This window comes from Amblyomma americanum, chromosome 3 (genome assembly GCF_052857255.1).
Source record: "Amblyomma americanum isolate KBUSLIRL-KWMA chromosome 3, ASM5285725v1, whole genome shotgun sequence".
Classification (NCBI taxonomy): Eukaryota; Metazoa; Arthropoda; class Arachnida; order Ixodida; family Ixodidae; genus Amblyomma; species Amblyomma americanum.
In genome coordinates this window covers 199,948,591-199,974,588 of record NC_135499.1, presented here as the reverse complement: position 1 = coordinate 199,974,588, position 25,998 = coordinate 199,948,591, and the positions used below count along the sequence as shown (strand labels likewise).

The 25,998-nt window shown below is 44.4% G+C and overlaps 1 protein-coding gene across 1 annotated transcript in view; it reads right to left on the bottom strand.

The window, feature by feature from the left end:
• Nucleotides 1-1,110: 1,110 nt before the first annotated feature.
• The window catches only part of LOC144125860 (ras-specific guanine nucleotide-releasing factor 2-like), a 306,954-nt gene continuing 282,066 nt past the window's right edge, over nt 1,111-25,998 (bottom strand). Inside the window, exons 22-31 of the mRNA XM_077659607.1 lie at nt 23,487-23,864; nt 22,277-22,407; nt 20,046-20,225; nt 18,254-18,351; nt 18,051-18,135; nt 17,654-17,851; nt 17,376-17,573; nt 12,181-12,249; nt 10,971-11,220; nt 1,111-9,379 (exon numbers count right to left, since the gene is read on the bottom strand). Coding sequence (XP_077515733.1) covers nt 11,065-11,220; nt 12,181-12,249; nt 17,376-17,573; nt 17,654-17,851; nt 18,051-18,135; nt 18,254-18,351; nt 20,046-20,225; nt 22,277-22,407; nt 23,487-23,864 — 1,493 coding nt within the window. The 3' untranslated portion in view covers nt 1,111-9,379; nt 10,971-11,064. The remainder of the gene's footprint in view (nt 9,380-10,970; nt 11,221-12,180; nt 12,250-17,375; nt 17,574-17,653; nt 17,852-18,050; nt 18,136-18,253; nt 18,352-20,045; nt 20,226-22,276; nt 22,408-23,486; nt 23,865-25,998) is intronic.

Below are 25,998 nucleotides of genomic sequence, written 5' to 3'. Positions count from 1 at the left end.
TGCTTAATACTACTTTAAATGATATTGTGTCTTTGTGTTACAAATGGGAGATGCTACTGAACCTTGAGAAAGCAGTAGTTGTATGCATCACAAGGAAGAAGATGCCTCTAATTTTTAACTACACCCTCAATACTACATCTCTCACTGAATTCACAAGTACAAATATTTATCTATAATAATTAATGACCAGCTTACCTGGAGTGGCTACATTTGCCATATAACTTTACCTGCATTGAAAAAACTGGGTTTTTTAGACATAAGCTGAGAGGAGCACTATGCAGCATGAAGAAAATAGCTTATGCATCTATTAGTAGGCCGAAACTCAAGTGTGCCACTGTGGTGTGGAACCTTCTTGCTGAAAAAATTTTTGCACAGGTAGAAAAAGTTCAAAGGCATGCTGTGCTGTGTATTTATAACAAATACAGGGATTCTGATTCTCCTTCTCTCCTTATGAAAATTAACCAAATAAAATCCCTCTGTACCTGACAAAAGATAGCAAGGATAGAATTTTTGTACTCCTTGATTCATGGCAAGCTTGGCACCTTGGTAGTGCCTTATGTCACACCATTGTTAACCTTCAAAACATGACACGCATACAACTATAGCTTAACTCCTCACTTCGGAAAAACAAGCTTCCACAAATTCTCATTTTTTCTAAAAACAATCTGCGAATGAAACTTACTGCCTGAAGAGGTTTTCACGTGTGAGAACTTCCACAAGGTCATTACTTGTACTTTTTAATCACCGAGACAGTTCTTCTGGCTTGTATTTTGTGACCTTTTTAGATGCGCCGAAGACATATTAAATATTTTTTATATCTACATGTTCTCATGCATGAATTATAAAATATTTGTATAAATTACTGTTTGTACAAAGCAATGTAGCCATTCCTTCTTTGTATTTTGCTTTTGCCTTTGCTGCTTGGACCATGAAGCTCTGCACTAATATGTAAATGTAAATAAATAAAATATGTGCATCACAACAGTTCACATTTCTTTATATGTAATTGTTTGAACCATCAGAAATGCCCATGTGGCACGAAAGCTTCATAAACACTTGTGTATGTATTGGATGTTCAGGGGAAAGAAAAGGAACGCACAATATCAGCTGAAGTAAAGTAGTTTTACTTTTCAAGGCGTGACTTGACGGTGGCATGTACAATCATGGAGAGAATAGGAGAGTACAATGAACAGTGTGCACTCCATTATGTATGTTCACTTAGGGGCTGAAGACAGGATAGATGTGTCAAGGTTTTAATGTTTTAAGTAAAAGAAAAAAATCGAGAAAAAAAGTGATCGAAATACACTGAACAGTAGTTTGACTAATATTGGTGTGATTGTCACAGGACAACAACAAAACTTGTGCAAGGAAAATTCGTCGAGGACTAATTGCATGGAATGTACAGGAGGGTGGTTATGGTACAAGTTTGCTGAACAGCTGCATTGATATCCAAGCGCAGGCGTGAAGTGCTATTGTTACGGCTTGTCTGTAAAACTAGTTGCATGTGGCAGCCGCAGACTTTGATTGGATGCTAACGGTGTCTAATGATGGCTGCTCCTGTCAATGACCTGGTAGAAGACCAAATGTAGCCGAATATTGTGTTGTAGTGCTATGGAAAATAGATCACAACGTATCTGTTTTGGGGAGAATGAAAACAAAAAATAGGACAATGTACGTCTAGCTTCTATTTAGAGAATTGTTGGTTTCATTAATGCAGTTTTACATGAAGTAAAATAAGCTTTCTGTCCTTGCTGAAAGTTAGGTATCTGTATGGTGGCATGTCTTTGGTATGCAGACCTTGTGGAGGCATAAGGTAGAATAAGTGGGTTTTGTACTGAGGTGGGCATGCCGTGACACTTGTATATCAACACGCTTAACTGTGAGTCGATATTTTTTTGTTGTTGCAAGTGAAAGACACAGACTGTAGGGAAAAAAAGACAGATTGGTACAGGGATTAGCAGAGCATGTCAAACACTTACAGTCAAGTATCAAAATGGTGCATCGAAATCAGGCTGCCGAAGTAACATAAGGGGAAGCAGTTCATGGCTATAAATGCTAGAAAGAGGTAAAAGTGCTCTTGATGGCTATCAATAAGGGAAATGAAAAAGAAGATGACAATAACATGAAAATTTAGGTACATTCTTGAGATGTGCAAAGGCTGTTCAACCACCACTTGCAAGTAGGTACACATGCCAACGACTTACACATAAAAGAAGGCGGCGGGAAACACAAGTGTTTATTCTTGCTCAAAAAACACGATTTGGAAAAGGGGCACGCCTTGATGAGGGCATCAAAAGGGATCACGGAGAAGGAAAAAAGCATCTGCTGCTTGATCGCGTTCGTTAGTTGTAGTCTGTCTACATTTTATGTTACACTGCAGCTCACTTGTGTCCCCGTGTCTGCGTGTATGTAGTGCTTTTGTGTGGTGCCGTCTTTTTCCCCTCGTCTGGCTCCCTGTGTTTTAATATATGTATTTTTTTTCCTCCTTGGTGTGTTGGAGGAGGAGAAGAAAAAGACAGAAAGCTCCTTCCTTGAAACCCGCCATTTTTGTCCTGCGGGCAGCGTCTATAGCTATGGCCGATAGGCCTAGTCGGGTTGTGAGCTTTTCAAAGTGTCCTAGCTACATGAGTATCGCAACGGCCACACAAGGGTGAATAAGGTGGTGTTCCGCAAGGAGACGTACGATACAATAGTATTTCTGTTCTCTCTCTCTCGTCTCTTTTTTTTCTTTTTTGGCGTTAACTAAAAATGCTGCATTTTGGCATGGTGTGTGTAGCTCACTGGCGGGCATTTAGGCTAAATGTGTGAAAGGGTAAGGCTGTACATATGAGCTGTACAGCTGCTCTTGCTCCTTCACTGTGCCATTCCGACTTTAGTCTGCCTCACTTTTGTGTTGTGGCAAAGGTGTGCCCATAATGGGGAGACCTGGTCACCAGATGGTGTCTTCTTTGACTTCCTTGATATGCTTTCTCCGAAACACGAGGCAATGCGGAAACCTAACTGTGCGGTATTCTGCGGGCAACTTCCTGTGTGTAGTTGATGCGCATGCATATACAAAGGTTGCTGCATGCAACTTGCACGGAGCTTGAACCAGTAACTTAGATGACATCTAATTGTCTAGGGTTTCTGCAAGTTATTTCTCATTGAATATTTGTTCAGTGATGAGTTATTTAAATAGAGAGCTTCTTCTCGGAGCATTTGCAATTGCTGCACGCAGGTGGACTCAGATACCAAAAAAATAAGTACAGGTAAATGAGACAGTGGTTGCGGTTTGTGTTTCCGGTGTCTGTGAAGAAAATGCATGATATTGAAGCAACTGGCAGCTAGAGGATTTAACTAAAACCTTGCACATCACATTGGCCATTGCCGCGGTACGCGCAACCGCCGTCAATATCAGCATGCGTGGGTGGCCACAAGTCCAGGCTCATGCGACATGTTACAATTCTTTCTCTTTCATTTGGATCCCACAGCAAGCACTTTCAAGATAACCGGCTCTTGATAATGTTGGAATCGTTGCTTTAAAGGGGCTCTGAAACACCTTCTGCGGACAGCACATCAACTCGCTCAATCACTGCATTGTGTTGTCGTGAACACATGAGCCAAACAATACACTTCTACATGCAGCAGAGAACCCACAGTCACGCGTGAAAGTTGGCGTGCTGTTTTCAGTGACTTTTTCATGCTCGCACCTTCCCCCATTACACGCTCCTGTGTATACCAGTTCAGAGATAGCTATTGGTTAGATTCTTTCAGATGTCAGGCAGCTACCATGGCCGCGACGAGTAACCTGCATAGCTCTGGTGGCTCAACAAAAAGTGATGAGAGGAGAGGGAATGGCATGAAGACGCTGAAATTACACTTTTCACTATAGATAACTCAGCTTCTACAAAAGCGCATTAAAAAAAATACTTGCTGGAGGATATTCATGAAGCGGCACTCTTTAACATCCCAGGCATGCTGCAACTTTATAAAAGCTCCTTTCAGAGCCCGTTTTAAGTTTCCCTATTTGCTTACTTTGTGCACTCATGCTCATTCATTTTGAATCAGCCATTGAGAACTACTGATGCAAATGGGTCAGGTTATGCCTTCGTGTGCCGAAGTTCATGAAGCAAAACTTGCGCTTTCCTGTACTTCAGGTAAGCTGTTACATGTTTGAAGCTTTGTGCGTGTTATGTTGCGATAATGCCGAGGTAGCCATCAGCTATGAACATGCAAATATTGAAGATCTGAAGTTGTTATGGCAGAAGGTAAAGTGAGAGAGAAAGAAATATAATATACAAGATAGGAAATTTTACAACGTGCTAGAACATCAGTATGGTAAAATTATAGTGTCCTTTTTGATGTTTCTCCCGCAGCCAACACATGCCCAAAGCTATAAACACACTATGGGCTTTGCAGCTAGGAGCAGTTTCATTACATCAACACACATAGCAAACAGCAGAGGATATGACGCGAACGCTGCTTGGGAGATCCATATTTGTTTGCGTCAAGTTTTGTGAGGTGGTGCTGCAACAATGCTCCTGCCTCCAGTGACGCTGCATGTCCCCAAGACCTCTTTCGCGCTCCTTGTAGGAAAGCGAAGCTGGTGGGTCGTGCTAGAAATAGATCTCGCCTGTGCAATCCGTGCGTTCTACTAGCATTACTTGCACATACAAGTATTGCCACGCACGTTGCTTGGCATATAGGATATCTTTAGCTGCACAAAATGAAACTATATTTTTTGGAATCTTCTTTTTCTAGTGCTTTTCTGCTCTACCAGTTTAAATACACTTTGCTGGGAAGGAATTTCCGCCAAGTAAAAGTACATATTCCAAGGAACAACTGGTGCTTCAAGTGTTGTAGCTATTAACGAGTATTAGTACTTGACCGTGGAGTGTTGAACTTTGTTATCTTGAATATGTGTACACTAAAACAATTTGAGTAAGCATCACTTCCGCTGCAATATTTCATTTTTAACTCCGGTGAGAATTAACGAGAGTAATGTTCTTCCAATGACATTGTCAGTGAGCTCTGCTGATATGGTGCTGACCACACACTCTTCAGTGTGAAAATGTTTGGTTATGATACTTTGCCCATAGCAGTAATGTATGTTAATAAAAATTTTAGAAACTCTCGACGGCAAATATGAGAAGCTTAACCGCACTCTTAACAGATCTAGCTTGACTATTATTGACTACAACCAGCGAGCGTTTGCTGGAACTAGACTTTGGTAACGCTGCATAACATTTCAGTGCTTCTCTAAAGGCACCATTTGCCGTTGTAGTAATATGGCAACCAATTTATGTTTCAACAGTGTGACATAAGGAATTCTCAAGTTTGTGGTTGAGCAATGCGAAAGAAAAGGAGGATAGCAAGATGGTGCAAGTTTCTGTATATACAGGGACAGCCAAATATAGCAACAGACGATGGCACATTCATTCTGCAAAGTTGCATTTCGAGGAAATGTTTCAAGGTTTGGACATACTCGCCTCTGGCGGAAAAAAGAGACTCGCTTTCAGCTTCCGACAAACTTCAGAAGCAGTGAAACAGGCGTAAAGTAACGATGAGGACAACAGTCTTGTGCAATATATACATGTATCAGAGCCTTTTAACCTCATGGCAGCAGGGAGGCTGCCATCATCAACAGTATAGTATCTCTCTCGTATTCGTACCACATTCAGATGATATCTGAGACATTGCAAGTGCCAAGTGGTGCGACCCTGGCTTAGTACCCAGACTTACTTCAGTCATGATGCTTACATCATCAGAGATCAGATGCTATGTATGTATATACTCTCTGCATTTGTAGAACACCACGCTGTACGTGTTTGAAAACAAAAAGAGAGTAAGAGGAATCTCTGAGAAAGGGGTTCAGATGTTCAAATTTTAGCTGTGACTGGTGCCCTAGCTGGGTCACACTGCTTTGGTACCCGATCCTGCTTCGATGCAGACGCAGTTTTGAGCTAGCTTCCATTCTCATCTCTGTAGTTGAAGGCTCGGGCATCATCTAGGCTTTGGGGTAACCTATGGAAAGCGTAGCCTTTTGAGTGCTGCACCGTAGCAGCTTACTAGGTCACATGGAGAGCCGCTGAGTTTGCGCTTTGTGGTGCAGTGCAACACCACAGATGGGCGGCGGCTGTGTGGACGCTTATACCACTTTGATTTACGCCCTATCGTTGTGAAGGTGTGAGAATCTGTGTATGTGCATGTTTGTGTGTGTATGTGTGTGTGCTTGTGGTAGCCTTTCTTTCTTTTTTCATGGTACGAGAAGCATCTTGAGCCGTAGCCCTGGGGAAAAAAATACGAAAATGGAGCACCACACTTAGAGGACACAGTGTAGTGCGAAGCTCTGCTTTTCTGCTACAACCTTTGCTTTGTATGCCCGCTTTACATTCTGCTCTGGCTTCTTTGCCTGAAACAAAGCCTGCGCTTCATCTCTGGATGGGCCCGCGAAGGTTATATCCCGTTGCACTTGAATGTAGTCTTGTGTCATTAACAACCAACGCTAGATATCTTGCAGTGTATGGAGAAATTCACGTTGTTGGAAAAGGTTGGGAACAATAGCTATGGCTGCGTGGAGGCCTCACTAATTCTCCTCGCTAAAGGTGCTTGTTTAATGCCCTTGCTGATAGCCTGGGAGCCCGGGTAAACAAAGCAGTGGTGCTTTCACAGAAGGACACACCGAAGATGCACTGCTTCACGTGCCAACACGCATATATACTTTGCAAGATTCTTCAACAAACAACAGGGTTATGTATATATCATGTATGTTTCTGCATGTACTTCTAACTTCTGAGTTGCTCAGAATGTCATTTGCCTCAGTGCAACATGCTGTAAATGCAGATGGCAAGGTACTATATAATGCTTACGTGGCATGCTGCTTTGGTTCCACAACATGGAGAATAACATGAGTGCGGGGCTTACACGTTACATTGAGAATATCATGGTAAACTTGAAGTGAGCCAGTCAGCTCGGCATGTTTTCCCTCTGTCATAACTGCATGTCTCCGCACAAAGACTGCTTTGATTGTGAAGGAGTTCTTCAGCTGTAAACAGTGTTTTTGAGGTGCTAGTGCTAAATATTGGTCTTGCTGACTTCTGGAATGTGCGAGGTCAATGCAGTGCATTCGTGCGAACTAGTTTATGGTTGCACACTGTTAAGTTAATTATGAAGCATTGACATGCAAAACCTTATATTTTGTTCTTATGTTGCAACATTTCTTATGCAATATTTTTCGAATATTTGTGCATATTGCCAATTCCTTGTTGAAACCCCCGCTTTTTTTCTTTTTGCTTTACGGAGAGCTTTCTGTGCTAAAGCTAAAGTGCTAGAACAGTTCATGTCTATTAATACTGTTCAGCCGTAGCAAAAGTGAAGAAATGATGACACATAGCTTTTAAAATGCCCCAAGTGTTCGTATAGGGTAGCAGTTTCATTACCATCAAGCTGGGGCTTTTTGGTTCATATTTCCTAGCTGTACTGCAACAAAAGACAAGGAACGACGGACAAAATGATACACACAGCGCTGCGTATAATCATCTCATTCTTCGTCGCTTGTCTTTTGTTGTGCTACAGAAAAGTTTTAAATTTAGCTTCAGATGTAATTAGGAACAATTTGCAAAAGCCGAGGGGCAACGGGGCAGCTGATTCATGACAAATGGTACTTGAGCATTTTTCAGAAATATGAACCTCTTTGACACGATTAACTTAAAATTTTCTTCCCAGCTCTGTTTTACCCTTAATATCTTCACCAACAGCACCTGAAATTTTGATTTTACCTAGCACTGTAAGCTTAGGAGTATGCTTTCAGTCAAGATGCTGTATAATTCGTTTGCTAGATGCAGAAATATTTTGTACTAATCTTTTAATTGAATCAAGGCGGCCATCATATCTTGCTGATGTGTAGCATATTCCATCTAGCTGGGCACGTTATCACTCTTTACGGACTCAACAAGTTAGTGTTCTCTATGTTGGTATTTTAAATCTTTTGGCATTTAAAACATATTGCAACAATTTATCGTGTAGCATCAGGATAGCATCCTGCATATGCGTGTGTTGTGGGCTTGCTGAGCCAAAATCATGCTGCTGTAGCGTCAGTTGAGTTTTTTTGTGCCTATTCATGCTTATTACCTCTGAAAAAATTTTAGACATGTAGAATTATTGCCTGAGACATTTCCTTGTGGCCATTATGCCGTGTGCCGCCAAATCAAGTGTTTGTCCTTGAAATTCCTGCTGCCTACCTCTCTTTATCAGACTCCCCATACTTTCATACAAGGAGGTTGGTGTGAAATGCACCAGGCGTTAAGAACTAAGCAACATCCTTGGTCTTAGTTTAAAGCACCAAATAACGAAAGACAAGTTAGTTATGTACACAACACATATTTAGCCTTCTTGCAAACAGGCATAGATCTTGAAAAAAAAAAAAAGACGCGATAAGCCTGATGCAGTCTCTTAAACTGTTCTGTTGCTTAGGAATGCACTCACTTGACTTACAAACACATTCACAAAGAAGCATTTGCTGCCTAATTTTTTTTATAAACCTGGCAAGCTTCAGAGTGCACATACTTTTTGGTGTCAGTTTAGGGATTGCTTCAGATTGGTGACATACGCATCACTGTATTGCAGTGACTGTTTCTTTTCTATTTCTTTTGACGCTGTGCATTTTCCGCAGTATCATTTTCCGCGAGATTTGATCTGCAAAAAACACAACATCTGTCATTAATGCTTGGTGCAGTTCATGGTGCCCCTGCTGTTTATCTATCACAAGCATTTGCAACTTATGCTGCGACAGCTGCAGCTGTGTGGCGTATTATTTCGTATTTTCAAGAGCTTTCAAAAATAGCATCTACAACTGATTACGCCCCTTTGCAGCGAGCAACTAACGTGTTTCTACTTGGGAATTATTTAACTGCTACTTATTTGACAGCAACACAAAGGTTCTCTGCAAGTGGTGACTTTCCCAAGCAGCAGCCAACTGACGCTGAAAACTGAACTCCATTGTTCACATGGTCGGTGCCATACTGACGTGCATCTCTTCTGGAGTGGGTCAACTGTGTGCACGGTAGGTCGTGCGAGAAAGCGTAGTCACACTTGTGCTTCAAAGCACACAAGAAAGGGTGTGTGTGTGATTCCAAGCAGAGGAGGATGAAGGAGGTGACAGATATGTGCAGTGTAGTTACATGTACTGGGTCCACGCAGTTGCGACTGGTCACGCACTGCTTTCTCGAGATGTCGGAATCTCGTCTCGGATTGCATCTTTCTCTCTCTCCAGGGGGTAGGGCAGTGTCAGGCTTGCTTCTGGAAGGAGGCACGTGGATCTCGACTGGTGCAGATTTTGGGCGGTGTGCGAAGTCTGTTGGCTCCACTGACCAAACCCCTGTGGGCAGTCTCGCCTGTGCTGCTAAGTACAAAAAAAAGCGTGCACCTTTATCACCGTAGATATGCAGTGTCGTTGCTCATGAGCTCTATGTAATGATGGTAAAATAGTTTTAAGTACTTTCCCCTCTCGTTGAATACTTAGTAACTATATATTTTTTCTTAATTGCCTGCCCCAACACATGTACACACCGTGAATACACACACACACATGCACGGTGACCTTGTATTACCTTGCATGAGGCCATCACATCAAGCAAATTCTGAAGCGCAAATGCACTTGGCAACTCCGCAGACAACCAACAGACAAACAGGAAAGTGAGAGCCGATTTTCAGTGGGAGTGATTTCTCACTGCACAGGAGCCCTGGAATGGGGAGGGGGGGACTGGAACAGTCGCTCTCCCCAACATTCACCCCCCCTCAAAAGAAAGCTCTGGAGTTGTCACTGCCTGTATTTTCTTTTCAATGTGTGGACCTGATTGCCCAGGTCAATTTCTGGTGGCCGGCCTGTCAGTTCACTGTAAATTATTGTACTCATTGTTGGAGGAGACTTTGTGGTGGTCTACGGTTCAGTTCCTGCAGTGCTAAGGTGCACTGGTAACAGACAGCACTGACCGGCTGTTCTTCATAACTATTCATCTGTGTTCAGTCACAGTTTGATTTTTAATCTACTGTAATAGAGGCAGCAGGTGCCCCAGTTGCAGCTAGATGCTCTGCATACTTAATGCCTCTTGTGTTCAGAGTTTATTTTTTGCAATTTTGGGAAAAAATAGAAGTGCTGCTCTTTTAAAGAGACATTGAAAGGGAACACTAAGTTCATCTTGATTGAGAGGTTTACAGATACGTCATTTTTACTGAGAACGGAGCTCAGCTAAACCATACAGTTATATAAAAGCGAAAGACTGCACTAGGGCGGCTAACTGCACTGATGGTTTTTGAGAACTCCGGTAACTGCGCTAAACTACTCCTGATCGGACCGTTCCCTGGTGCAAACAATGTGACGTTAAAGGGCCGTATGTGGCCGAGTGGGCAAAATTGTTCAGTTTTTCTTCTGAACTAGTTTTCCATGTGTCGATCGTCCCCCACTGCCTTTCTTCTCCCGATTAGGGATGGCTCGGTACGCGTCACATGCCGTCCACTCAGCTCGCATAAGGTCATCACATGAAGAAGCTTCTAAAGTGCAAGCCAACCACAAGCTCTATATTCGTGCTCTTTCAAAACGGTGAGGTCACAATATATTGAGAAGATAACTTCATGGCAATTGGTAAAGTGGACTTCATAATATACAGTAAGTTGAAGCCCTTTGTTGATAAGCATGGCAACAAGTAGTAGTAGTAGTAGTAGTAGTAGTAGTGGTAGTGGTTAATTAAAAAACAGTAAAAATGAAGGAAAAGCTGTTGCCGGCCGCGGCAATTGCTATTTAATGATACATTATTCATTGATTAAACAATCAATGAATATTTACAGGGGTGCAGCTAGATAACTCAGCCTTATCAAACTGAGCTGTTATAAATGCCTTTACATTATGTTTTATTGCATTTACTGTCCTGAATAAAATGAAATTCCTCACAATGCTTCTGTGACAGTAGTGAGATGAGAATGTGTGTCAGCCTTACCAGTGCGCCTGCCGGGAGCAGTCCTGGTCGGGGTGCACGGCAGCGCTTGTGGGATGGGGGATTGTGTGGTGGGTCCCAGGGGTGGAGGGGGTGCTCACGAGGATGATGTGGTTGGGGCATAGGACGGGGCGAATGGGGGCGCCGTGACCTTTGTGCCGAGCCGGGACAACCGCGGCTCCAGGCACAGGCTCAGCCGATACAGCTCTTCATCAGGCATCAACCGCCCCGGGTCCAGCAGGTAATTAAACACCTGTGGAGATGCCCAGTCATCGTTTTTGCAATTGCAAAAGAAAGCTAGGAGCAGTAATGGTACTTCTGAGTTCAGGCTTTTCTCCTCTTTTGCCCTGCTACAACAGCAGCAGGTGAATTTGGTACAAGCCGGATACATATACTCCTCCAAACTGGTGTCTTCAAAGCACCGTTAAACCCGCTCTGGGGCTTCAATAATGTGCACAGTATGGTGATTTTTAGGGTGCAGTAACTCTCACGTATCTCGGTGGACACCTCAACTGTGCCTTAAGGGAAAATGCAATCCCGGAAAGCATGAAATTGAAGGTGCATATGTCATTGGTCTGAACCCCTGTCACAAGCTAGCCTCCAGCTTGACTAAAACATGTAAGCTATATGCAAAGAGAAATGCTATGGCACTAGCCGGAATGCTGTACTACAAACGGTCGCTCAAAATTTTGGTGCATGTATTAGGAATACTGCGACCACATTGATGTCAACCAGTGATGCCATCGCTGGAACAGTTGTAACGCTATAACTGTTGCTCAAACCAGCGCTTTTAATTTCCACCATTCCTTTGTTGTCTACCAACTTTGGTGCTTATTAAAACATCATTTTTGTTAATTAGTACCAACTGTCCTAATTGCATCATCATTAGTACAAATCATATTTTACTCAACTAATTTGACATTAATTGCCACTAAATATGCTAATTTGCAGCAAGTTAACTGATTTGATGTTAATTAGCATTAACAATATGACATCATTCTTTGCCACATACTACAGCCTTCATTAATTACTCATTTACATCAAACTTATACATAGTTACTCGTTGAAGTTGTGATGTCATCGTGCTGACACATTTTGCCGCACAACCTTTTGAAGTGGGCCATATAATGCTTTGGCATTAATAACTTTCGCAGATACCGCTTCGCGCCATGATCCTTACCCTATGCGTTTCGCCACTGAAAACCAAGCTTACCTTCGGAATCATCTCAATCTTGTACGGAGTCTGCTGGAAATGGCGAATCTCCCGGATCACGTGAGCAATCTGCAAGCAATCGATTTTGTTGTGTGGGCTATCAATGAAAACAGCAGAGGTGGAGCACCAAGAGGACCAAATTAAGAGCTCGGTCTTTCTTGGATTTGTTGCCTGCCAAAAAAATAATAATCATATGTAACACAAAGGCACATGTACAGTCCCATGCAGTCACACTTATATGTTCCAATGGGGTCCCGAACTGCTTCTGTTATTTGTTTGTTTCTTCAGCTTCCAGCCACTCTCTTTTTGAAGTAGCTAGAATACAGAAAACTACGGGGGCACTCCCGACGGGGGTATGCGGGAGGTAAAGGGTTGGATATCCAGTGTTGTTGGGCACTCCCGGATTTTCAGTGGGTATAATGCTTTGCCCTGGTCTTGTGATTAGCTTCTCACGAGTAAATAGCAAGGGAAAATGGGTATTTGACTCCACCGTGAGCAAACTAAACCCGTTAGCCATGGCGCTGTTTAGCCAACATGCCCTCACGTCATTAAAATCAAGTTACCATCGCCGTCACCCCCCCCCCCCCCCCGCTCTCTGACAAGGCACGCACAATGGTTCCAGTGGGGTTCTTGCTGTCCTCATATCAAATGACGCATGTTCATTGTGGGGAATAAGGGAGCTTTCCTAAAAGGGCAGAGTGAAAACTCGCATGCTTATCAAAATGTAATTTGGTAGTAGCAAAACAACGCCAAGAACTTTGAAAGAAATCGGGAGGAACCTCCCCATGCTTGGCCAGACACGCCTAACAGCGTGCTGAACCTTTTATCTCCTTTGTATTGACTGCCTGCTTGTAAATGCGCTGTTTTTTGTCAGAAGAAAGCTGGGAGTTGGTGGTGTGCTATTTTTATGATGACATGAATAGCAAACTATACGTGCTACGAAGGATGGCGAGAGTCAAAAAAATAAATCAAGACAAGAGCTTAGTCACAGCTGCCCATAGCAGTTTAACAAAGCTGGATTTTTCTTAGGTGTGGAATGAAGAGAAGCAAGTCACTTCTCAGTGCACTTCTTAATTCTTAGCTATGTGCTCAGGACGGAATGAAATCTAACTTTTTTCTCCATACGCTAGTGGATGGTGGCAGTGAGGAGGGAAATACAGTCGAGCTCAGTTCTTACTGCCGGAGTTATAACGAATGCTCGCTTATTACGGACCCGTGGTGATGCACTGTCAAAATATATATATAGGGAAATGAGTCTCGGATGCAACGAACGACTATGGCCGCACCACTCCGTTGAAGCAAACGAGAAGGCGCCGTAAAGTGAGAAGATTCCTGCGCCAGAAAAATGCCCTCACTGTGACACCCCCGCTTCTGACACCACTGTTCACCACCTATTGTGGACTTGCCCAGGAACTTCGCTGGTGCGCGCTCGCGTTCTGCAAGAGGCAGGCCTGTCCTCAAACAATGACTCCGATTTCAACTTGTGGATAACGAAAAACATTTATGCCCGAGGATTATGTGACTTTTTACACCTTACTGGACTCCATGCCCTTTTGTAACCTATTAAAGTAATAACGTTCATTAATGGCATCACGTTTTATGCCGTGAGGCACATTTAGCGTCCTAAATATATAAATAACTCATCCGTGCCGTCCAAAAACACGTGCTTCCCATGAGCACGAAGACGAAGAGCGTCTACTCCCAGCCACCGTGGCCCTGCTTCGGAAAGAAATTTGCGGCCCATAAAAGCAATAAACAAGGCCCAGAACACGCTGACGAGCTACAACGCGTACAAGGTCAATTAGTGCGGCATGTGTGCCAGTTGGCTAAAGCGCCTTAAATTGAAGTAGAAGTGAACTGGGTGCAAGACAAAGGCATCCTTGAAAGCAAAACCACTGTGCACCTTCGGTGATCAAATAATGGCAGCGAGTTGAGAAGTTTGAGTACCAGTCACGTGGTATGCCGCCTGGCCCAGCCGGTCACGTGGCATTTATCGCCTGCATAATCTCCTTTCCTTCTTTGTTGCTATTGCTTGCAGGCAACGTGCAGGCAGTATACAGCGCCGTTATGGTACAGCTCATACGTTCTGCGCGAGTGCACTGCATGGGCTCAGGAACAACAGACGACGTCGTCAAAAACCCATGTGATTATACACATGCTAATTATACACATGCGAATGTCCAGAACTCTCTCATGCGGATGATGACGCCAGCATCGCAGAGCCACGAACAGACGAGGCCATTGTGTGCGGAATACAAGAACTGCATGATTGACCAGATACTGATGAAGGCGATGAGGAGGAGGTCGACATACCATTAGCTGCCGTGAACTCTTCAACCGCAATTGATTATATCGCGTCCCTAGGGCAGACTGTTGTCAGCAAAAACCTTGACAAGAAGTGCATTACCGAACTGGAGAGCTTGGAAAACATCATGATAGGGCCTGTTTCGAAGCAGCAGAAGTGTACTACACACTTTTTTAAGTGCCTGCCTCTGTGCTTCTGTAATATGGCTTCAATTTGGGGAGTCCAATTACTAAGAACTTCGTATAGAACGAACGCAATTCAATTGACCCCCAGGTTCGTTATAAGTGGGCCCGACTGTATGTCATGCACAGAGCAGATTTGTAATTGAAATCAAGCCAAGCATGCACATATACGTCTGTGCCAAGAAGTATGTGTGTAGTTAAGCTAGTTGAAATAAGAAAAAAAAATTGTACATCACAATAAGCTACACCTGTGAGCAGTGCTGATTTACAACTGACAGCCTATATCTAGAGCCCTTCGTTTTCGGGTAAAACCAGATTCTGCCTGATTCTTTCACCCCGAATGCCTTTCTTAAGAGTTGGGTTAAACCTGATTTCTTTCCGAAAATGTCGCTTTTAGAGAACACATAAGGGCAAGGGAATGAGAGGCTCGTTAAGATATACACATATATGAAATGGCTTAGAGAATGCACGTTTTCCTGAACAAAAGTAAAGACAATGTAAATTAATGGATATTCTGTGCTTGAAATACCATGAAAGTATTTTTTTTTTTTTGCGCAAAAAGACAACACATAGAAGACAAGATGACAGGATGAGACTATAAGAGCTAGCAAAAGTTTATTCCGTGCTTATGTCAAAGGAGTGTTTGTTCAACTGGTGATCCTAAACCACTCTTCAGGCTCGTTATTCATAGCGTGACGTCCTGTTCCAGGGCTCTTGCCCGTATAATAGATACATACCCTCTGAAATTTTTAATTACTGTTTTCGCAGTGTGGAAGGCAGGCAGGTCTTGCGTGCACATGAAGTGCTGCTTAGGAGATTGTCAGTTTACACGACGAAATAAATGCAATCGACGAAAAAGAATCTACTTGGTGGACTTCTTTTTTTTTTTCTGCAGAAACTGTCATTTCTGTGTTATTTGTGAAATATTGAGCAAAAATAAAGCGCTTTGTATCTCGCACGAAAACAACCGCTTGTAGTAAATAAATTGTCTTTTGCTGTAAAAAAAAAGGAGCCTAAAAAAACCCAAATTATGAAATTTTTTACTAAATAACCTAATTTGTACCTTAATTTGAACAAAAAATATTGCCCAATTTGTACCCTCCGAACTGTGAAAAAAATAACCTGAAAACGAAGGTCCCTACCTATATTGGACCACGTGAATTTAGAGACAATGGTTCTGCTTCTGCATGGCATAAAATAAAAGCTGTCTTTTATAAGTCGTTGCCAGTTTCACGCCCACGTGTGCCTTTCACCTTCTTCATCCCTCTAACTCCCTCCAAGGCAGAAAAGAAACCATCGGGTCCAATGGGAATGTCTATCCAATAAAAGAAAAACATTGGCTCATAATTGGGCCTTTCAAGTGGAAAATTTCCATTTGTGTATTTAAAACCAATTGGAAGCTTCAATTGGAAGCTTCAAACGGAATAGATGGGACATTCCATTTGGACGCTCCGATTGTGGCTTCTAGTTTGAACAGTTATGCTGTTGGCTCCTAACTCAAGTGGCAGCTCCAAGTGGACCACAGGCAATCATCCACTACACGTAAGCCATAGGAGCACTCCAACCCTGAAGGGGTGACAACAGATTGATGAGAGTGTGCCCACTGAGTGGATATCTTCGTTTGGGTTTCTATACCCCATTCATGGGACCCTTTTTCTGGAGCCAGTCGCGCTTGTCTGTTGAGCGAAGTTATTTTATATAATCACGACTTGCAATAATGGTGGAAATCAGGAAAACATTTCAGCACATTAATCTGCTGACCTTTGTTGTAATAATTTAATTAATTCAAGGTTTTGTGATTGTAGAGAGCAATATGCAGATCCCAGTCAAGGAAATCAATGGCTTTCAGTTGTGCTTTCCAATTTGAAAATTTCTAGTTGTGTATTTGGCCAATTGGAATTGGACCTTTCAACTGGATGATCCAGTTGGAATGGCAGAACCAATCGGAATGCCCAACTGGAAGTAGAAAAACTAGCTGAGGTTCAACCCGGCTGAATCTAGTTTACACAGCAAAAGCTTGATTAAGCATGGTCACACATGATTTGCTGTGGTTTAACGTTTCCTTGCTCTATCATTTGCCAAAGCGCCCTGTTGACATTCTTCATCATAAAAACCATCAGATTCAACCAGCCGTCTACGATACACATCTGAAACACTGGTTCCATGGCTATCTGCAAACATCAAGCAATGCTTCGCACTTTTAATTATTTTATCAGATGAATGGCCAGTCACGTGGTTCAGAGAAACTGCGAGGTGGCTGTTGAATGACGTTGTTCAACGCAGTTGCGAAGGCGAGCGAACACCGCCGGCTCCGCGCGCCACTGCTGCGCCGAGGCGTGGCGAGTCACATGGCATGGCGTCACAGCCACACCCCCGCTGCGCCTCTTGAAGGTCATTCTTCGGAGCAACATGAATTTGAGGTTTCGCATAGGAGTAGAGCTTCCACTCTAAAAACTAATTGGGGCTACCTCATCGGATTCATGATTCCAATTGGCTGTCCTGTTGAATTCATTTAATTCCAATTCTATTTAGTTGGAATGCCCAATGCTTCGTTTTTGCCTGGGCGTCCTGACTTACTGACATCAAAGGCAAGGATAACAAGTAATAAGTAAAGCTGTTCCGAACCGAACTTGCCTTGACCTCTGTTTCGTGTTGTTGAATACTCATAATCTGAAGCCTCGACACGTGCCCCGTGTGCACAGACCTACCATTCTCATCTTGGAGAAGTTGAGCAGGCCTTCCTCAGTGAAGTTTGGCGTGCCCTCCTCAATGAAGGAGAGGTCGGTGAGGTACATGCCCAGGTACGGAATGCAGGGTGGATCGCAGCGGTGCAAGGCGTCACGCATGTTGCGGAACCGCCCGTCGGCCGACACCAATGCCTGCAGCTTGTCGATCGTCTGCTTCGTCTACGATACAAGACAATACAACACGCGTGCAGTTCGCACGCTCTGCATTTGAGCCCTTATGAAGTGACTTTATGTCTCACCGTCTTTGAGACCTTCTCCCAGGTTTTCTTGAGGCGGAACACCGAACTGTTCATGAAGGCCGCGCAGATTTGGAGCACACCGTTGAAATTGTGCAGGCAGCGGCAGATGTCGGCGACGGCGGACCACTTGTCAATGATGGTCACTCGCTTGGACATCTCCGGGCAGCGCATAATTTCCGACACCACCAAACGACTCACCTGTGCACGATAGGAAGGGTGCCACAACAAAGGTTGAGTCTAGAGCAACACAGTCGCCTCTCTTTTTGTACTTAAAATTTAAGAGCGCTTCTTGCTATGTGCGCAGGCCCTGGTCTGCTTGAAGCGTCAGAATGTGGCCCTTTTTTTTTTAAATACGGTAGCTTGACAACATGAACAATACAAGACCTTAAACACTCACATCATTGAACCTCCTTGTCATAAGAAGAATGTGAGGAGCCTTGGTTGCCTTTTCAGGCTTCATCCAGGCTTGACCCAGAAACTCCCTGTATGAAGAGGCGAGGAATGGACGTAAGGTTCGGCATCGTGCGAAAAATAAAAAAAAAAAGTTGAACTGATGTTTGAAGCAACAATTGTACTTAGAACAATGTGCACTTTACTCACTCGCTCCGTATGGCGATGAATATCTTGTGGTCGAGGTAGGTCATGCCTTCGGCGATTTCGAGTGCCGACAAGGACTCAACAGTCTCTTTGCTTGGTGTCTGCAGCATTTTCAAAAGAAGTTACACAAAGGACCTTCAGAGCATGAACCCTTAGCTGAACGCAACAAACAGGGCTCCGAAGGACATGTGCGCCATCATACTGCTTCACTTTTTGATCCTCTGTGCCCTTCAAGAAGAAACATCAGGACTTCCTCTAGCAGAGCTATGAGATCACTTATAGAGCTCGTCATGCTCTGTTGGAGTTTATTTTGGCGTTGAAAGACACCCGATGTTCAGGTGTTGTCCTATAGGTACTGCTTTCTTATCAACTCTCAGGCCAGGATCAAACGCGTGCACTACGTGCAAGCTGTACAATAACATTCGAATTTTACCTCAAAACGCTGGCGAGAAACTACCGCAATATTTTTGCCTACTCATAAGGCCCTGCAAATTTTACATTCGTCAACACACATTAATGTTGTGCTGCGCATTTGAGGAACAAAGCACAGCATGTGCTCACTTGAATTCTGCCTGGTAGTACTTCTTTCTTCATTTATTTATCCTATGTTGTGCATATTTTCATGAAGATAGCATTGTAGGCAACGTGTTGGAAAAGTAAACGTACATACTTCCTTGAACTTAGTAGCTCGTGATGACAGTGTGTTGGCGTTAGTCGATTTTGGTATTTAAAATTCTGTGACCGCCTTCAAAATAATACCTCGAAAAATGTACCGTACCTGGTCACATAGTCTTTGTAACAGCCTGAAGGGCACAACAACACAGGAAGAAAAATATGGCAAACGAGGTTGGTCACATAGTTTTTCTTTATATTTTGCTGGTATTACTGTATTGCGCAGTGCCAGCTTGGCATCAGCGTGCGGATCATAATTTTGTGGTTTGCCTTACTAAACCTTACTAAATTAAGGCAGCAACATGTTTATTCGTTCCTCTTGCAGTCCAGACCGTATTATGCTGCTTATTGGGGCACTATTTACACAGGTGTCAGATTTCGAAAGTACCGTGACTACTTCCTTAACGAAGACAATTTTTTTTATGTTTTAAAGTAACTATCCGCTCTTTTATTCTCGGCTTGTAATATGCCCAACAAAATACTACCCTGAAGGAGAGCAATATGTGCTGCAGTAAATAGTTGATACGCTTCTTCTAAAAAATGCAAGAAAAAATGTATTGTCTGCGAAAACATGTAATCCAAAACAACTTAATTTCTGAAGGCCGGTGAGCACTTGCTGGCACGAGGTCCGAAGTTTTTCTGGTTCTTTCGAGATTCTATCCGCAACTGCATGGTCCTTAGCACAAAAAAAAAAACTTCGCTGTACTGTATATGCAGTTCGGTAACGGCAAAAGCAAAAAATGGCCTCATCGTTGTAACCGTCACAGTTCTTATCTTTATTTTTTATGATCCACCAATTGTATATGTGCACCGTTGACTGCTACTACGCTTCTGCTTGCGTCGCGTCTCCCCAGGCTTGGCCCGCTCGTACGTTAGCGTACATTCTGTTGGTCTATAGATTAGTACACGATCTGAAGTTGGCTAGCTTATGAATGTAGTTGCTGTGAAACCGCATTCTCCAGGAACATATTAACCAGAAGAAACATAGGGTAACTTAATGGGACATTTTTGTTGCTCAAGATTTTAAATGTATATGTAATATTGTGTTTCAACTGTTTTTAACAATGCACATCTCTTTTGAGTTTGTTGGCATGCATTGCAAATGCGAAGTGAACTCACGCACCATATGAGGAGCCAAGAGGATGTCGAGGTCTACTTTCGTCTTGTCCTGATCCTGCTTGGAGATCATGTGCAGGAGTTGGGCGGCCGCCTTGTGTTCAGCAGGGAGCAGGTTCGTGTTATGGACCAACTCCTCTAGAAACTCAGTCGTCAACTGGAGCAGCTTCGGGTCGTTCTCAAAATCCTGCAGTGCACAAGGCACAGGTGACTTTCGCGCAGTGCACGGGCAGAGGCTTGATAACAGCAGACATGCACATATTAGTGTGCTTTGGCAACTATCTAGTTTAATATTGGGGGTTAGAGTGACGTCTGAGTTGCTACAAATTGTTGGTACAAGGGTGTGGTGCAACTGTATGAGGAACTTGATGAAATTGAGGCAGAGGCACCTGGCTGCTAGCGTACAAGGTGTAAGTAAAGCCCCTCAATAATCTAAAAGTAGCTCCATCTCCTCTCTCATCCTCTTGCGCCGCCGCTTACTCTCCTCCTTTTCGACCATGGCTCCTCCTACGTGGTGCTGCACTAGCAGAGGCTCTCCGGAATGATCGTGATATGCATCGCACTGGAGCATGCATGCGCTGCTCGCGTTGTTTGTCACTGCACTGAAAGGACTGAAACAAGCTAGAAAAAGCGCACGAAAACACGTGACGGCGTTCGGCCAATGGGAAGGTCGAACGTCAAGGGAATGCGCAGGAAAGGAGGTGGGCGGCACTCTTCAATGGCTGGCATTAGTTTTAGTTCATTGAGGGGCTTTTTGGTGCAAGGCACCTCTTAAGTTGGTGGTTTGGTGCATACCCTGGGTGTGCTCATGCACTATAGGTTTTAGTACACTGCAGCGCACAAATCCGTTATGACCATTCGCCCCTGCATTCCACTGCATGGTGACCATGCTCACTCCCTACACACTGCATCATCCTGAACACAGTGGTTCATACAATTTGTAGAAATCCTGCAGTGGCTACTGCATTTGCTTTGAATATCACCAAGCCGATGACCACCACTTACATGTGAGAGAGAGTTGTGAGAAGTTGTGACAATGGCATCGGTTAGCACACGCTTCTGTTTGTGCAGTTTATACCTTGCATGTGTGTGCTGCAGTTTGCTCGACTGTGGGCGACTTTGACCTGTCCCCTATGCCTAGCTGCGGATAGGGGACCCGATGATGGTGTCATCTACAAAGGCGGTATATTTTTAATGCAGAAACGTTTCCTCTGAGGAAGAAAACCAACGCCACTGAAGGTAAAACCTGCGAAGCGTTGTTTGGCGGCATTGGACGACACATGGAAGGACGTGGGCGTAGGCAGCGGAAATCTGAGCTTTCACAAACAGCAACATCACCACCTTGTTTCTCTGCACTTCTTCGGTGCGGGAGGAGAAGCCTGAAGATGATTTTACGGTTGAGTAAGACATTAGCAGTAGTAATAAAAAGTATTTTGTAGCAATGGTATAATTAAAGGTCGAGTGATGAATTGATTGGTTGATGATTGATTGATTGGTGATGTTTATTTAGGAACTTGGCACAAATATTGCTCAGATGTTATAGTTACAAAAAAGATAAAAGTTTGCAAAAGATTTTCAGTTTATTTTAATTTTAATGTGTACACATGCGGAAATGGCCAGATACACACACTGAAAATGGCAGTACTTCTAGAAAGGCACAATTACGTTCAACAAATGATGCTAGAATTAACAGCCTACAGCGAAAACTATTTCTTCCAAAACTTTTTCATTTTCAGTGAGTGAATTCATTCATTTAAACCTAAGGAGAAAATATAGAAAACGTATTTTGTGGTAGGCTGATAATCTAGTTCCAGCTCTCTAATATAAATGTGCCTTTCTGCACTGCAAGTGTCGGTGCTGTGTTGTGAGCCATATGTGATGAAATAAGTAGAAGTGAAAATAAACTCAGATTCTTATGCAGATTTCAAACCAATAGTAACTACTACTTCTGCACATTATGTGTGCCGAGCTTAATTATTGCACAATGGATTATACCATTGCCAGAAAAAATTCTATTACTCCTTCATATGTCTGAACCCAGATTAATCAGCAATTACGTCACCATTTTAAACGCTAGGGGAAAAAAGAAAAATTGGCATGATTTACCTGCAATCCTCATACATTCAAATCCTTGAATTTCGTCACATTCTCTGGAAAGCACCTCAGCTTTCCTTTAACCAAAAGGTCAAAACAGTAATGTTTTGCTCGGCACATGTCATCAGCAGGACGGATGCTGACCTGGGAGTGTTTGGAGACCCAATGGCGTAGCACGTTTAGCACCCTCATGGTGGCTGCAGTGCTGATCATGGATTCCCTTTTGGACCGCAGAGCCGCCGGTCCGGGGCCCCCGGCGGGCCCACCGGCAGCTCCTGTGCATATACAGAACTGATCATTCACGTGCTCTCACCCAGCTTCTTGAAAGGACACAGAAAAAAAAAGAAGGATCCAAACGTAATTAATTGCACTGCCTATATAGTCAGGTACGCTTGGAGGAGGAGGAAGGTGTGGCGTTTCCCAAGGTGATGTGAGTGCGGGACTTTGCAGCCACTGAATGTGCCATGCTTAAGGCCTCCGGTTTTTCGTGATTCCGTGAGAAATTGCGGAATTTAGTATTTTTTTCAAGGAATTATGTGTTAGCAGCCACACTCTTTTTTAATGTTATTTTGTCGTCAGCAGGAACAGCAGAATGATGGGAATGTAAATACTTTAACTCTCTGAATTCTCTTGAAAACTAGTATATGGTTACGAACTGAGTTCTGCTGGTACATTGGCAGGCTCTCTATTCCTTTCCTCCTTCTCTGATCCGGTCAAGCAAGCCAGCGCAGGAAGCGATGCGGTTCTGGCAGCAACGCTGCGATACGCTGCGATACTGGCGCTTCTCGAAAGCAATGTTACTGTATTTGCGCAAGTATAATGTGTTTTTATTTCGAATAATCTGCTTCAGAAAGCACCTCGTGCTATATTTAGAACGGTGAATATACCATGAATTTTATTTCTCGTTGTTCTTCGAGATACCTATAGCGAGCTTATCCACTGGGCTTATCAGCTGTGAGAAAAAGTAAACTTCTCAACGAGCTTAAGCCATCGAGGCGCAGCCGTAGAGGCATAATCTCAGTGTCACAATCTTGTGTCAGCATTGTCATAGGGGAGGCTGTAGACATCAGCCATGATCATAGGTCAGCAGTGAACAAAGGGTTTGCATTATGCTAATCCAAGAGTAGTATCAACCTTACGAAGTGTTCTCCACACAGCTGCCGCTTACAGCATATATGACAAATGAAGCTGCAGGCGAAACACTTGATTGCGTTCGGTTAAAGACATTTGCAATTGCGTTTGCTCCTGTGAGCCTAGGAGGAAGTCGGCAGCTACATCATGGCATCAATAAGTGGCAGCCGGGAGACCAGATGGCTGCTGCCAAGAAAAGGGGTTAATTGGAGGCGCGCCTTACCGGGTATCTTGAGGTCTGCGCCAACTGCGCTAGGCAGCCGGCTACCGGCCCTACTGGCCGGTTGCGATCCCGGCGGTACGGCGCCGCCGCCCGCTGCCGCTGCGGCAGCGGCCGCGGCCACGAGCGGCTCCGGCGGATTGGAGGAGCCCGCGGTGGCCACGGCGAACGCGGCGGCCGCGCTGGCCGTCGACGAACGTCGCGTAGAGGCCCGTGACGAGGTGACCACAACGCCCGCCTTGCTGCTGTGCTGCGGGGAGTCGGGGTACTGAAAACTGGACCGGGGCGTCGACAGAATCGTCGACTCGGTCTGGAAGCTCGAGCGAGGCGTCACCGAGACGCTCGAGCTCTCCGTGTCGCTGCTGCCCCGCTTGCCCTGGGCTGCACGTGAATACGCAGACGGCACGAGCATGAGGGGCGGCGTTGCACATGCATGGCTTGCACCCGACGTCAGGGGAACCATCATGGCGCTCCTCACGTAGCTTTCGCCAAGCTTCCGCGTGACGGGTGGCGATAAGCGTGCTAGGCGAGCAAACAGGTTTTCCCTGTGCCACCGGTCCACCGACATGGCAGCCTGTGTGACATCTGCGCAAGCCATCAGTACGTGGCCGGAGCATGGCAAAGGCAAGTTTATGATGCATCTATTTTATATCTGTCGTAAAACTAGCTCCTCTGCGCCACAAGGCGGTGCACGAGGGGCTCGAACCTTCGTTAATTACAGGCCGTGTTCACTCTTTCTGGGGGCGTTCACTTGCACACATATAGAGAATGGCCTAGCCAGCAAGCATTCACGGGAGTGGACAGATGTATTACACCACCTGTAGCGCAAACATGTGCCTGAAGTTTGGCACATATGTGCGCTTAGATGCCTGAAGTCTGCAAGAAAATTTTAATTTTTTTATAAGTTTTTTGGGGAAAGGAAATGGCGCAGTATCTGTCTCATATATCGTTGGACACCTGAACCGCGCCGTAAGGGAAGGGAGAAAGGAGGGAGTGAAAGAAGAAAGGAAAAAGAGGTGCCGTAGTGGAGGGCTCCGGAATAATTTCGACCACCTGGGGATCATTAACGTGCGCTGACATCGCACAGCACACGGGCGCCTTAGCGTTTTTCCTCCATAAAAACGCAGCTGCCGCCGTCGGGTTCGAACCCGGGAACTGAAGAAATAATTTTATGGAGCCAGAGCCGAGAAATCTAGCATTAACCTTTTGGGGCCATCCCTGGGACGCACAACTTTTTGGACACGGCTAGTTGTGGGGACGTTTTTGGATGTCTTCGGGAAAAATGAGGACCTCCTGGGGACATTCCAAATGTCCTGATGGGATATTTCTGGGAGACTTTGAGGAGGTTTTGTGTTTGTTGGGGACCATCCAATGCTGTTTCTGGCAAATGCAATTTGTTCCTAATAAATGCAATTTATGGCCGCTATGCCACATTCGCTGTAGTTGATGCTTGCTCAGACGCGTTCCTACTTCTCGAAAGCCTCTGCAATGGGGTCGTTCGTATTCCCTCCGCTGTTAGGCCGCCTACGCATGCATGCATGATGTGATCGCGACTTTATTGCAAGGATCCTGAAGAGCGAGTTTTAGATTCCGTTTATAGTCGTGATCCCGACATGTGCTACTAGCTGCTGTATATCTAAGCCAACATGATGAAGACATAAGTAAAGGATCATTGCGAATGAAGGGGCCCGAAGGCGAAATGAAGAAGGGTCAGGAAAGAGCGCTTATGTCAGAATGGACCAGCTAGCCCAGCAAAAAGTTCTGCTTCAACATGATGAAAAATGACATAGGTGATTAATTGTTACTTAAGTCATTCCACGAAGCTGACGGCTTTGCCTTCTCTCTCGCGTTTTATAAGCCAATGAATGCTAAGTGCACTGGCTAGCGATAGAGCACTGACAGCGGAATATACGCGCCCCATGCGGTCTATTAGGCTCGTTTATTTGTAACACGAGATTTAATTAAAGGAGAGCAAACCGCGCAAGCCTGCGCTTCTTGTATAGCACAAAACACTGTGTCTCGCCGTTCTAATTCTTCAGTCCGTGCCCCACTGGTCACACAGCCCGTAATAGCCAGAAGCTTTGAGGGCTGAACACGACGCAGACATAACGGAAACTGACTCAGTGCCCCTTTGAAGCTTAGTCTCTCACCAGACACCTAGCCAGGAATTTTTTTTCTGGAGGGGCCCAAGGTGATGTCTTATAGATAGCGGGGGTGGGGGGGGGGTGGGGGGGGGGGTGCTGGAAGTTGGCTCCAGCATTACCAAGAGAACGGAGGGGGAGGGGGGAGTTGAAATTGATTGCCCCCCCCCCCCCCCTTCCTTGAATATGTGCTTGTCTCTAACAACTGTCTTACATTGCTGCCAGTCACAACCGGAGTTAGCTAACTACAATGTAAGACAGTTGCAGGCCGAGGAGCACCAAATACGTACTGCTGACAGCAGAAGTTTGCGGAAAGAAAATTACTTCAGCGTGCTAGTACTGGCAATTTTCCTGAAAGGTGTGCTGGTATGAAA